This window comes from Nyctereutes procyonoides, unplaced genomic scaffold, assembly GCF_905146905.1.
Source record: "Nyctereutes procyonoides isolate TBG_1078 unplaced genomic scaffold, NYPRO_anot_genome, whole genome shotgun sequence".
Lineage (NCBI taxonomy): Eukaryota > Metazoa > Chordata > Mammalia > Carnivora > Canidae > Nyctereutes > Nyctereutes procyonoides.
This window is the reverse complement of record NW_026575047.1, coordinates 22,825,964-22,839,915: the sequence shown is the minus strand read 5'-3', so window position 1 is coordinate 22,839,915 and position 13,952 is coordinate 22,825,964. Positions and strand designations below refer to the sequence as shown.

Here is a 13,952-nt window from a genome sequence, read left to right as displayed (position 1 = left end):
TTGGAAAGTATGCCTCTCTTCGATTGTACTCGATGCATCTTCCAAAGTAGACATAGTAGTGTCACCAACGGCATATGAGTACTCCTCATTCCCCATCGTCTCCAACAGTTGTTCCTGAAAAACTTTTTAATTTTTGCAAATCCTTTGGTTATAAGACAGATTCATTATAAGTCTGTCAAACAAAGGAAATCAGATTGACTCCTTTTACCAACTGACTGTAAAGATGAACATAGGATACCTGTCTGCAGAGATGCCTACAGCAGCATATAGTGTTATATTACTGTTGGTAGGTTTTGATATTATTAGTATTGTTTTGTTCAAATAACTCTATCACGTTCTTTTGCATTTCTTTCTTCATTCATATGCTATGTAGATTCTGTGTTCAGGTCTAATCCTGCAATCTCTTTCTGCTGAGCCACAAGAGGGCTTAGGGCTGAAAGAAGCAGACCCCATGGGATATAGTGGAATAGACTGAGGGTTCTATTGACCAAGTCCCAATGCAGCCTTTCTCCCTGCAATAGGGTCATCCTGAACAGGTTAATTCTTGGATCCTCTCCCTCTTCCATCCATAAAATACAAACAATAATATGAACTCACAGAGTTAAACACACACACACGCACGCACGCACACGGCGTCATGTGACACATAGTAGGCAACTGACACATTTTAATAAATACCCTACCTTCTCTAGGGATTCCCTATCCAACTGGCCCATTAGAATTGAGTTTCCTACCTCACCTCCACCTTGTCCTTATTCTTCTTCTGCCCTATACTATCTGAACCTTAGATTGGAAAACCAATCTGGTAAGCTTATTTTCTCTGATGTGCCTTATTGCTAATAAGAGTTTCCCAAGAGAGGACTTCCTTTTTTAAAGGAAGGCAGTCAGAAGGAGCTGTGATAAATAGGATGGGCTCAATCCCTAAGAATCAAATGGCAGAAACAGTAGTCCTGGAGGCCAGATCTAGGTGATGAAGATAGAAAGACTTGGAGCATCCAGGGGGATGGTCCAGGGGCTGAGCAGGAGTTGTGAGAATATGCAGCAGGGATGGAGAGGTAGAATGATCTTACAGAGAATCCCAAAGTCTTAACTTGAAAGACAAAACTATGCACAAGTGAAAAATGAAGAGCAATTAAAGATCGGAACAGCAGTGTTAGTGAAGTGGATGGCCTCCACAGACATGTGTCCAGTCAAGCATCCTGGGGCTGGGAGTATATCACCAGGACTGAGGTTTGGCAAACTGTTCTCCATTCATGTCTAAGAAACAGTTTCTTAAGGAAGCAGCCCAGAATGGACAGGGGTAAGGTTTCCAGAGCCTTCAAACACCACTGATTCCTCTTTCAGTTATCAAACATCCATGAAGCACCTGGCTTGTATACAGAATTGGGCTGGGCCCTAAGAATACAGAACAGAGATAGGTCTTCCCTTCAGCTAACCAGTGTTTTCATACCTGTGATGTTCCTCCATCAGCTTACTGAGCAGGTATTCATTCTACTAGGTGAAAATTCATTTCTGGATCACCAGGGCTTGGCAGAAACTAGGTGCACAGAAAACCACACAATCCCAACACTCGGTTTTCAATCTAGTGGGCTCTCTAAAGCTTACTGGTTTTAATTTGAGTGCTAAACTGAGGGAGGCAGTACTCTCTGTGTAGACTAGTGAAATCTACACTTCTGCCAATGTAGATATCATCATCCTTATTCCACAAATGAGAAAGGAATTTGGGAAATGCTTATTCTTGAGTTCAGCTACTACTTGATAAGCAGACTTGGCTCAATTCCCTGATTAATGAGTTCAAGCTAGGCTATTAGGAGTCTGATAATTCTGTACCCAACAATTCCAAAGTAGGGGGTTCCACAGCACCAGCCAATTCTCGACACCAGCTGGGTGACCTACAGTTCAATTCTATTCTGACACTACATGGAGTCCATTAGATCCCGCAAGTTAAGGTTTCAATCCCACAAGATTATACCCCACCAGCCCACATCAGATGCCAATCATATGCTCAGGTTGTCATCTAGGCTTCTACTAACCAGCTATAGATACAAGGTTTCCAAGTATCCTTACCTAGATTCAATTAATTTGCCAGAAGGGCTCACAGAACACACAGAAACATTCTTCTTGCTGGATTACCATTTTGTTATAAAAGAACATGACTCAGCCACAGCCAGATGGAAGGGATTCATAGGGCAAGGTCCTGAACATAGGGGCTTCTGTCCTCATGGCATTTGGGTCCCTGTATGATGGCACGGGGATGTGTTCTGATTCACAAATCCAGAAGCATCCTGAACCTCATCCTTTGGGGTTTTGTAGAGGCCTCATTACATAGGCATGATTGATGAAATCACTGGCTGTTGGTGACTGATTCAACCTCCAGCCCCTCCCTCACTCCCCTACTAAAAATTTCAACCCTCCAGTCGCTTGGCTGGTTTACCTGTCAACGATCCCCCATCCTTAGGCACTTTCCAAAAGTCACCTCATTAACATAAACCCAGGTGTGGTTGCAAGGGGGTTATTATAAATATGAGTACCTGATCATTTGTATCACTTATGAAATTCCAAAGGTTTTAAGAGCTGCTGTTAGAAACTGACTACAACCAAATATATGTTTCATCACAGCATCACAGAACCTAAGCAAATAGTTATCAGAACAACAAAAAAAATATTTTGATATATTGGAAGAGGGTCCAGAAAGCTTCGGCTCTACTCCAAAATTATAACAACATTACTCTTTAAGCTTGGGATTGTGGATGATCTATGTTCTTTTTTGTTTTAAATTTTTGTTTTCCGATGTTTTCTTTAAATATTCTTTAAAAGATATGGCCCTTTCTTAAAATTACTTTTCAAATTGCATGTAAGAGTAAATTAAAATTTGCCAATAAATATGTATGGATACCTGCTTAAAATAAAATGCTTCTATACAGCTTAAAAAAAGAAAGCCTAGAACTGTGTTTCTCTTACAACATTAACAACACAAGCAGTAGTGTTTTTTGAGTAATCAGTAGAGGTCAAACACTACACTGACAGCTTTATATACAGAAGAATTTGGAAATATTAGTAATTATGGATATTAATATGATTCTATGATGCATGCCTTTTTATTAGGCTATCCTGCCTCAAATTTTATTGACCACCTATACAGTGTCCCCCTCCCCATAATGTTCTATCTACCCTATGTCAATCTCTTCATTAATATGACCCTGTGTTCTCCAAGTAGGAGAGTCCTATTTCATACAGTTATAAAAGTAAATGCAGTTTTATGTAAAATATATGTGTAAATATATAAATGTATGTAAATGTATGTAAATACATTTATATATGTGTGTATGTGTATACATATACATGTACATATATGATATGCAATATATATTTAATATATTATATAAACTATATAAAGATTAGTTGCCATTATTCTAAAACAAAATCAGTTAAATATTTGCAGTAAAATCAGTTAAACATACGCTCAGAATTTCATTCACTCATTAAATTAAGATCCGAAGGACGTTCAGGGGAAATCGGCACAGCAAAGTTGTTCTGTTCGTTGTTTTGTTCTATTTAACTCATTCTCTGCATAGACTCCAAATACATATAGCTGTTTCCAAATGCTCTTTTCAAGTAGCACTTTTTAAATATTCAAGCAAGGCACTCAGATTTGAAATATAATAAATCAGTTGCCACAATACAATGAAAAATTCATAATCACTGAACACTATTATGTAAACTACACAAACCAAGTGATAGACATTGTTGATAATGGTTATTTTCCTTTCTCAAATACGCACTTACTGTTTCCATCCATGTTGAAAAGATAACTACAGCCATATCAGTAATGTCTCTGTGTACTGCTTTACTAAAATTTAAAATAAAGTTTTTAAAGTGTTTTTAGAAATACTTCAATAGCTCTTTTAGCTTTCTCTTCATTCGGATTTGCCTGGTATACAGCCTCTATCCTCCAACTAGTGATCTCTCTGTCATTATATTTAGGTATGCTATTGCACATAACTAGAATTTTTAAGCCAGTCTGTACCTAATTTTTAAATGCTTAGTTGACACTTTTGACATTTATTGTAATTACTAATATTTTAGATCAGTTTTATATTATTTTGTGATTCCTTTCTGCCCTACTTTTTTGACTATTTCTTTTCCTGCCAGATAGTGGGTTTATCTCTTAATTCCCCTTTCTTTCTCCCCCTGGAAGTTATACATTCCAATTCTATTCACCCATTGGTGACCTTTAACATTTTAAATAAAAGCATGCTTGAATTTTGAAATCTGAAGTTCATATCGTCTTCTCAAGCATTACAAGAAACTCAGAATTCTCTAATTCTGATGGTATGGATTCTGCACTATTTGAAAATTAAATTCCTTTACTTATAAAATTTGAAAATCAGAGATGTCTTTAGCATAATTCCTATTTTTAAGGTCTTAAATTGGTGGGTGAAATTAACTTACTATGATGAATGTGATTCAAACTTTAAGTGATCAAATATTTTCCAACAAACATTTTGGTACGTAATTCTTAAGCTCCACATTAAAAGCCACAATCCAAAAAAAAAAAAAAAAAAAGCCACAATCCTTGGAACCATTAAAATATAATGTAAAATATTTTTCAGAAGTATTCTGCTATTCTTAGTAAACTTAGAGAAAAAATCAGCTTTTTGATGACAAGATGACAAGCAGAATAAAAACATATAATAAACTAAATGCTATAGTAACTGGCATGTAAATATTTGCTATTAGTATTTTGTTTCAAAGTATACTGTCAAAAGTATCCCACTCTTTCAAAGTTCTTGTTCAGCTACTAACTAGGACTGTAACATCAGTTATATTTTTTTAGGCTGAATTAAGACTATATATATAGCTTATAATTCTGCCTTCATACTAATCACCTTTCTTCCACATTATGTTGTTACTGTCTAGTATTCTACTTTCATATTGTTTTCATACTGTCAAGGCTTTATGATTTTTTATAGAGTTAATCCTTGCTTTAAATTACAAATGTATTGGGATCCCTGGGTGGCGCAGCGGTTTGGCGCCTGCCTTTGGCCCAGGGCGCGATCCTGGAGACCCGGGATCGAATCCCACGTCGGGCTCCCGGTGCATGGAGCCTGCTTCTCCCTCTGCCTGTGTCTCTGCCTCTCTCTCTCTCTCTCTCTCTCTCTGTGACTATCATAAGTAAAAAAAAAAAAAAAAAATTACAAATGTATTTACAAATATCTTCACTTCATATTTTTCCTAACACTTCACTCCTTCCTTGTGGTTTTGATTTCATACTTTATTAGCATTTATGAGAATGACAATGCAGTGGAAATATGCTATTTTCATTGATGTATAAAGAGAAAATACCATGTCAAAACTTGACAAGTGGTAGTATCTTAAAATTTAGGTTCCATGTGAAAGCTAAACTTTTTCTTTTTTTTAATATTTATTTATTCATGAGCGACAGAGAGAGAGAGAGATGGGGGGAGGGGGCATAGACACAGGTGGAGGGAGAAGCTGGCTCCATGCAGAGAGCCTGATGTGGGACTCCATCCTGGGTCTCCAAGATCACGCCCTGGGCTGAAGGCAGCGCTAAACCGCTGAGCCACCGGGCTGCCCTGAAAGCTAAACTTTTTCAATGCACTTTTTGTATTATGTTACTTTAAAGCCCTTTGATCTATCTTGCTCTTTTAAAGAATCTTTTAACCTGGCATGATTTTGTAATATCACACATTGGTCACTTGGAAAATGATTCACAGATCTGAGACCTTTCCGATGTTAAGACATTTTATAATATTTTTAAAAATTACATTTGCAAGTAACACCACCAGCCTCATCAGAAAAGTGTGCTGTTATGTAATAGCGGTAGATACAAGTTTTTCCAAATTCCAGTTTGCACTAGAAAAATCTAATTTTATAATTGGCAACAAATACTGCCAGTTGTTTTCCATAAAGTGACAGGCTCACTTTGTTCATTTTTAATAAAATATCTGCCAACTGCCCAAGTCTGAATAACCACAATTTATCTGTTAGTCATTCTTTTAGGTTAAGAAAGTGATATTTCATAAAAACAAAAAGTTATTCTTTCAACTTAAAAAGTAATGTTTTCTGAGAACAAGCTCAGCTTATTTAAGAAACTGGACAAAATTTATTACGATCAGAATAGAGTAGACAAAGTGGGATGGACGGATAGACAGAATTATTCCGGGCCCTCTTGTGAGAAGTAAAACATTTAGATTTTCTTTCAGGTGTAAATCATGGAGGCATTTTTACCATGTAGAATAGCAAAGTCAGAATTATATTTTGTTACGATTACTCCAGATGCCTTAGAGAGAAAGGGGCAAAAGCCAAAGCAAGAGAACAATCCAGAGGAGATTGCTGTCCCAAGTGAGATGACAGTGGTGTAGACCAAGAAGGTTGCCCCAGACACAGGGAGAAGTGATGAGCTCCAGTTCGTGGGAGAAAGGCAATCTGAGTCACAAACAAAATCATATTTATATGTGAATTTCCTTTTTTCCAGACCATAAAGAAAGCATGCAGTTCCATCCTCAGAGATGTCAATCTCCAGCCCGTTACAGCCCTCAGGAAAATTTGCTTCACTATAAAAACACAAGCTGGAGAAAGACTTCCCCCACAAGTTCTGATGAAAAGGTAAAACAAATATTTCTCAGCAGTGTCTTTCTAGATGAACTTAGCATCAAAAGAGAGCTTTATTGAACAATTCCTAGGAGAATCTTATGATTGGCTTTATTTTTTCCCCTTTTGGTTACATATTACTGGTTTTTAATATTTTTTGCAGTGATTCCACTTATATGAGGGTAAAATAGGCAAATTTATAGAGACAGAATAGAACAGTGGGTGCCAGAGTCTGGGAAGGGGGAATGGGCTTTATGATTCAATGGATTTAAAGCCTGTTTAATGGATCTAGAATTTCAGTTTGGGCTGATGTCAAAGTTTTGGAGATGGACAGTGGTGATGCAAAAACAACCATTTAGAATATACTCAATATCAGTGGAATATACACTTAAAAGTGGCTTAAATGGTAAATCTTATACTGTGACATTTTACCACATTTTTAAGTCATTTTAGGTCCAACAAAACAAGGCCATTAAATTGCAGCAAGATCCCACCACTCACTAATGGTTCTCAGCACAACGATTGTTCTGTTGCAGGAGAGATTAGAAATGCCAGAGAGATATTAAGGACATACTAGAACAAAAAGGAAACCTTCCTCTTGAATTATTCTAAGGGCTAGACAGAGAACTGAAAGGGGGCTACTTCTCCCCCAGCTAATGCAGAGTTATTTAATGCTGTGTCTGAGTGCCACCTAAACTCACCTGCTGGCACTCATGACCACACCTGGAAAAACCCAAGACTATAAAATCACTTAAGTGTGTTCTAGTTTGAAGAAGTAAATAAAGTTAGAAGAGATGAGAGGCACCACAACTAAGCCCTGCCAAGCCCCTGGACTATCTGAGACCCTCCAGAAGCAGTAGACCACTCTGAGCTCCAAGAGCTCCCACTTCAGAAGGAGATGGGGCTCTGAGGCTCCTTTGTTTCTGGAGCCTGTTCCAAGGCTCTGCAAGAGTGAGCAGAGCTGGTCCTGCCCTTGGACCCTCTCGGGGGGTAAGGACTAGGTATGTACTCCAAAGGGGGTGTTAAATAAGAGGTGACTCTGACCCCCCACTCGATGGAAGAGAATGGCAGAGCCAGGCAAGAGGAAAGGATGAGGCATGGGAGGGTGTCCGGACAACAGGGCTGGCTCATGCCAAGCCCTGAAGCTATGCACGTCCAGAGAACAGCAAGCCCATCTGGCTGGCCAGACCCACATCCTTTGACCACCAGAGGGTGGCAGCCAGTGAGTTTGCAGTTAGGCTGGAGCTAGTGTACCCATTGTACAGAAGGATCAGGTATGTGCTGGGAGGATGGAGAACAAAAAACTGCTCTCTTGCCAACCATGTGACAGATGCTGAGTCCCTGCACTGTCCTGACATGCCTACCTCACAGGACTATTGCAGGGATGGTCTGGGATAATGAATGAAGAATGGCCTTGGAGATGTTGGACTTAGACAGGGGATAGTTTAATGTTATCATCCTTAGGATCCAGTAAAGGAATTGCAGATCCATGGTACATCTCCCTGATGGCTCTTTCTTCTGTTGTGGTGGATTTTTTTTTAAGATTTTATTTATTTGAGAGAGAGAGAGAGAGAGAGAGCATGCACACAAGTTAAGGGGAGGAGGGGGATGGGGAAGGGGGAGAAGCAGATTCCCTGCTGAGTAGGGAGCCCGGTGTGGGATTCAATCCCAGAACCCTGGGATCATGACCTGAGCCTAAGGCAGATGCCTAACCGACTGAGCCACCCAGGCACCCTTGTTATGATGGATTTTATAATAAAAATAAATCAGTTGGTATAATAAGGGATCATGGTACAGGGAGAAAGCCAGACAGACCAGGGTTCGAATCCCAGTTCCATGACATGTGATGTCACAGACGTGCTATAAAGATGCTCTCAATCTGCACCTTTCCCTCCCCTGCTGGTTTTACAAGGACTCAGGCCCCACTGGCTCCACAAACAATATGCATCCCTCCTTAGCTTCAGCAGGTGCAGATTCAGAAAGCATGGACAGTAGAGAGTTTATTACCCATTTTGAGTGTGGAGCCAAAGGACCTTTCTCAATAGACGGGGAGTGAAATGTCTGGTTTCTTTCCATGACAGATGGACTCTGTCCTGCCAGTTTCACAGTCCCCTAGCTGCAATTACTTTTTCTGTGTCCATTCCCAGACCCAGGAATGGGACGTTTGTACTCCGTGTTTACTATAAATCAAACTGTGGTTTGACCCTAGTGGGACAAAAGTACACTTTTGTTAATGAACGTTAGTACTTCTTTTTGACCCTAAAATATTCATCATTGACCCGCCCTGCAGGACGTCCAGAACAACGACTGGTACATTGGAGAACACAGTCGCCAGGCAGTAGAAGAGGCATTAAGGAAGGAGAACAAGGTAATGCCTTCTTAGAGGGCCCATCTCACCGTGCCTGCAGCCATCTGCAGGTTTTCTGCCCATAGGTCCCAGAGCATCTTGATCAGTGTGCTTTTACGCACCAGCCTATATCTCTCAGTGCTGGGGGGGGGGGGATCATTAAAAGGGGCACTTGGCTGAGAACTTATTATTAGTCATGTGTTCTTATTCCAAAATATCTTTAAGCTTAGGTTTCTTTGTTAAATGAAAACAGTAAAATCAACCCTAAGGAACTATTTTGGAGATCAGATGTGGAAGCTACGGTATGAATGGAGGTCACAATGACCTTCTGCTTGGTCCCAAGTGCATCTCATCACTCAAGGCCTGCCCAAAGTACAGGGGCGTCTTTATGTCTCCTGTCTTCAGGAAAGGTGCAGGGATCATGAATGTGCTCACAGTCAGGAAATGATAGGTTATCCTAGTAACTACCCAAGATCTCAGTTGCTTAGCATAGCAAAACTTTCTTGCTTGTGCTCCATGTGCTAGAAAGGTTTGGGAGCATAGACCTAGGCTGGTGAGGGCTGTGTCTCCACACGTGCTCACGCAAATCACACGCCAGCTCTTAGCACATCCTCTCAAAAGTAACACTCATCTGTGCTAACATTTCATTGGCCAAAGCAATTTAAATGGCCAGGCCTCATCTCCAAGGGGATGGGGAAGGACAAACCTACCATTTGACCAAAAGGAGAAAAGAACTGAAACACTTGTGATCAGAGCAAATGATTACTAGAACCATTATCACAAATAGCAAAGTTACTAAGTAACTATTCTACTGTGGGCAGGAAGCTCTACTAGGTTGTGAGAAATATCTCAGAAGTGATAGAAAGGTTCTCAAGACGGTTGAGCATCAAAGCCTCTCAACTAACCAGGGCAATGTTTATTGTTGAATGAGGAAATACAAAAATGGATGAGTTAGTTAATTAGTAAATGAGTGAATAAATGATAGGTCTCCAATGAATTTTAATAAAATGTAGCTGTCAGAATTGTTATTATGAAATTTAATAAATAGAATAATGGTAGGGTAAATAGAATAATGCCCCCTAAAAAAAAAAAAGAATAATGCCCCCTAACAAGAAGCCTCACATTCTAATCCCTAGAACCTGTGAATACACCATCTTACTTAGAAAAAGGACTTTGCAGACGTGATTAGATTAAGAATCTTGAGATGCCACAGTGTCCTCTCCTTCTGTGCCCCCCACTGGTTCTGTCTCTCAAATAAAAAAAATTCTTAAAAAAAAAAAATCTTGAGATGGGGACAGTATTATAATATCTAAGTGAATTCAGTGCAATCACAAGAATCCTTATAAGAGCAAGGCAGAAATGTCAGTTGGACAAGGGGGCTCTAAGTCAAAGACCGCTGACAGCCTCTGGAAGCCAAAGAAGGCAAGGAAATGCATTCTTCCCAAGAGCCTCCAGAAGGAACCCAGCCCTGTGACCCCTCGACTTTAGCTGGGTCAAACCCATATCAAAATTCAACCTCCAGAACTATTGAATATATTTGTATTTTAGTCCACAAAGTCCATAGTAGTTTCTTCTAGCAATAGAAAATTAATAGAGTTAACAGAGCATCTTGAACATATTAGGCATCAACAGAATGATCTCATTTTCTAGATGAGGAATCTGAGGCTCAATCGAGGTCTCAGTCATAAAGTGGAAAAAGTGGCAGGACCGGTCGTTATTCGAGATCAGTGTTCTTGTCACAAAACCACAACTGCCTCCAGTAGCCATTAGAGTTCTCTGCATTCCAGTGGGGAGTCGTAAGTGGCTAGGTGATGCCTTGCATACAGGACCCTCCCTTTCCCCTCCCCAGGGAATCCCACCTTCGCTGATCTCTGCAGGGTAAATGGGAGAGCAGGGTGCCATTGCCAACCCTACCTCCTGCTCCTGGCTAATCAGTACCCAATGAACCACCGCACTCTCTGAGCCTGTTTTCCTACAGAAAAATTAGTCATAGAAGACCTGCTTCCAGGAACTGCTGTGTCGGTGGTGCTAGAAGAGCAATGTATACATCACATAATGTCCTTCCAACAACATTTGGGCACTCGATCAAGGCTCATTTCGCCCCCCTTCTTTGTGCCTATTTCTCTACCTCCCACAAAAGCACTAAGAAAACAGCATCTCAGTTGCATGACTTCATATTTTCCTATTCTGTTTGTCTCCATTTTGTCAAAACATGTTTCCAATTAATAAGAGATAATTTAAATAGTAGGATTGCCCAGATTCGTGGTGACAAACTCATTGCAGAGGTTAAGATGATAAAACCAAAAATTGGTTCCGTGTCTTGGTGTCCTCTCCCTTTCAAATCTCGGGCAATGTTCTGTGCTTGAATCTTAAGATTTCAATTACGGCTGAATGTTTTAAGTAGAACACATTCCAGAAAATTCCTCAATCCTTTATGTACTTGGAGGCTGATACATTTAAAAGCTGTACTTGGGCTTGACTTTTAGGTAATCTACTAGTTAGCCATGATGTGTTAGTGGATTCATTTAAGCAATTTGACCCTTACCTGTAAAATGAGGATAAAATAACTTCTCAATTTTTTTGTAAATATCACATGAAGTAATGTATGTATAATGCTTAGCATCATTTTTTTTAATATTTTATTTATTTGAGAGAGAAAGCAAGCACAAAGGCAGGAGGGACAGGCAGAGGGAGAAGCAGACTCCTCGTTCAGCAGGAAGCCTGATGCAGGGCTCCATCCAAGGCCCTAATATCATGAGTTGAGCTGAACGCAGATGCTTAACTGGCTGAGCCAACCAGGCACCCCTAAAATGCTTAGCATGTGGAGAGCAAGTCTCAATAAACCTTAGTTACCAGAATTATCACTTCATTACAGTTTCTTAGTATTATTTATAAACTTATAGTATTATTATACAGTATTAAAACCATTATCTGTACCTATAACTATACATATTAGTTATACATAATAGTTATATAGTGATATATAGATATAAAATATAGTCTATATGGAGACAATTATATGTAACAATTATAAATTATACATAATACCTATCTACAAAAAATAGTAAGTCCTGCACACATCTAATTAGATCTATTCTAATAGGTCATTTATAACCATCTACACAAGAATCTATGCAACTACAGTTACAGATTTTTCAGCATTTTTTCATCATATAAAAGGCACAATATAGCCACAAAACCAGCCTTGCAGGTGTGCTTCTATTCAGGAGAATCGCTTAATTTCCTAGCTGTTTATGAGCAGACATCCAGCCTGAGCTATTCCACTGGGGTGGGCTGGACCACACGGGGTCTTGCCTATTCACAGCCCTCAAGCCATCTCACACTGTTGGCCTTCTCTTAGAGACCCTCCATCTTCTCCCTTGGCTCCCATCACACTGAAGCTTCTGTGTTTCCTGCTTAATCCTTTTGCTGTCTCCTCTTTCTTCCGCTACACCTTCCTTCCGCTCACCTGAGGCTATGTTATCCCCTCACTCCCATGTCTACTCGTGCTGCTACCAATGACTGAAGCCCCAGGTCTTTTGGGGGACCCTAGCCCTATATTAACATCCCTCTCAGACGCCCCGGGTATCACGCTAAAAGCCTCTCCTGCTAAAGCCTGCAGTGGCTCGCATGGTCTCTAGATTAACACCTGAGCATCAGACAGAACAGGATGGGCAGGTGCAGGAGGCACCCCCAGCAGGGGAGATGGAGGACTACACCCTGCAGATGAGGTGGCCTGTTTCATGTGAAAGCTGAGAGTCCAAAAGCAAGATGGTGCCTTTGGGAAACAGTGGCTTGGCTGGAGCCAGGATGCGGGGAAACAAAACCACAAGACAGGCTGGAGCATTTATCCACAAACATGATGCTAAAGCTGTAGGCATGACACTGAGGACAGTGGGGTTTGTGGAAAATTCAGAAGAAGGGACATGTAATGGTGTCATGTATACTTTCCAGAAAGTAGCAAGAACCCTTACACACACTGACACTCACTAAATTAAATTGTACAAAACTGGTTTGCCAAAAAGAAAGCCATGTGGGAACCTGGTACATGCAAGTGTCACTATTGCCAGCGTTGTCCAGGGTGGGATGCTGGCATGCCTGAGAACACACCATTCTTCCTTCTGCTGCAGGACGGCACTTTCTTGGTCCGAGACTGTTCCACGAAATCCAGGGCAGAACCCTACGTGTTGGTGGTGTTTTACGGGAACAAAGTCTACAATGTGAAAATCCGTTTCCTGGAGAAGAATCAGCAGTTTGCCCTGGGGACAGGACTGAGGGGAGATGAGGTGGGTACAGCCCAACAGCTTCCCTTCTCCAGACCAAAAACAGCAAGGGGATAAGCTGGGGGATGCTGGCCAAGGCACCAGGCATCTCCCCTCTACTGCTGGGGTAGGACAAAAGAGGCCACCCCTGCGGCAGAGACTAAATCCCTCCCAACCCCTTCTACAAGCATTCCCCCTGCCACCCGCACCTTATTACGCTTCAGCCCACGGGGGCCCAGCCCATCCTCAGCATCCCCTGTACCCTCCACACTGCTCTGCTGTTACAGGACAGTCATTCCACAGGACACAGGCCAGTTCTGCCTCCCTGGAGGTTGCCCCCAAAGCCCCGCTTTCCTGCCCCACCCCCATGCCACACTCCCACGGCAGGCATTCCTCCCAACACCTGCTGGCACTAGGAACCCTTAGGTTTGTGTCTCTAAATTGAATGTGAGCTTAACCACAGCATTCAGTGCCACGCTGAGCGTGCCCCCCCTCAGTACAGATCCACTGAGAGGCCGCTAGGGTCAGAGAATCAATCAAGGCATTTGTGAATAACCGAAGACAAAGGAGGAAGGAGGCTGATTTCCACTGAATGTGCTTACAGTAGGCCCGGTCTGTCTGCACCAACTCACGCTAACCCTCAACAGCTCCTTGACATAACACTTGCTCCGACCTCAGACGTAGGGAAACCGAGGCTCAGAAAAGTATGTAAATGGACTAGAGACACA

At 41.1% G+C, this 13,952-nt stretch overlaps 1 protein-coding gene across 1 annotated transcript in view; it reads left to right on the top strand.

Moving 5' to 3' along the window:
* Window positions 1-13,952, top strand: part of CLNK (cytokine dependent hematopoietic cell linker) — an 82,398-nt gene that overhangs the window by 61,228 nt on the left and 7,218 nt on the right. The window contains exons 15-17 of the mRNA XM_055326168.1: window positions 6,500-6,630; window positions 8,906-8,983; window positions 13,093-13,248. Of these exons, the coding sequence (XP_055182143.1) occupies window positions 6,500-6,630; window positions 8,906-8,983; window positions 13,093-13,248 (365 nt within the window). The remainder of the gene's footprint in view (window positions 1-6,499; window positions 6,631-8,905; window positions 8,984-13,092; window positions 13,249-13,952) is intronic.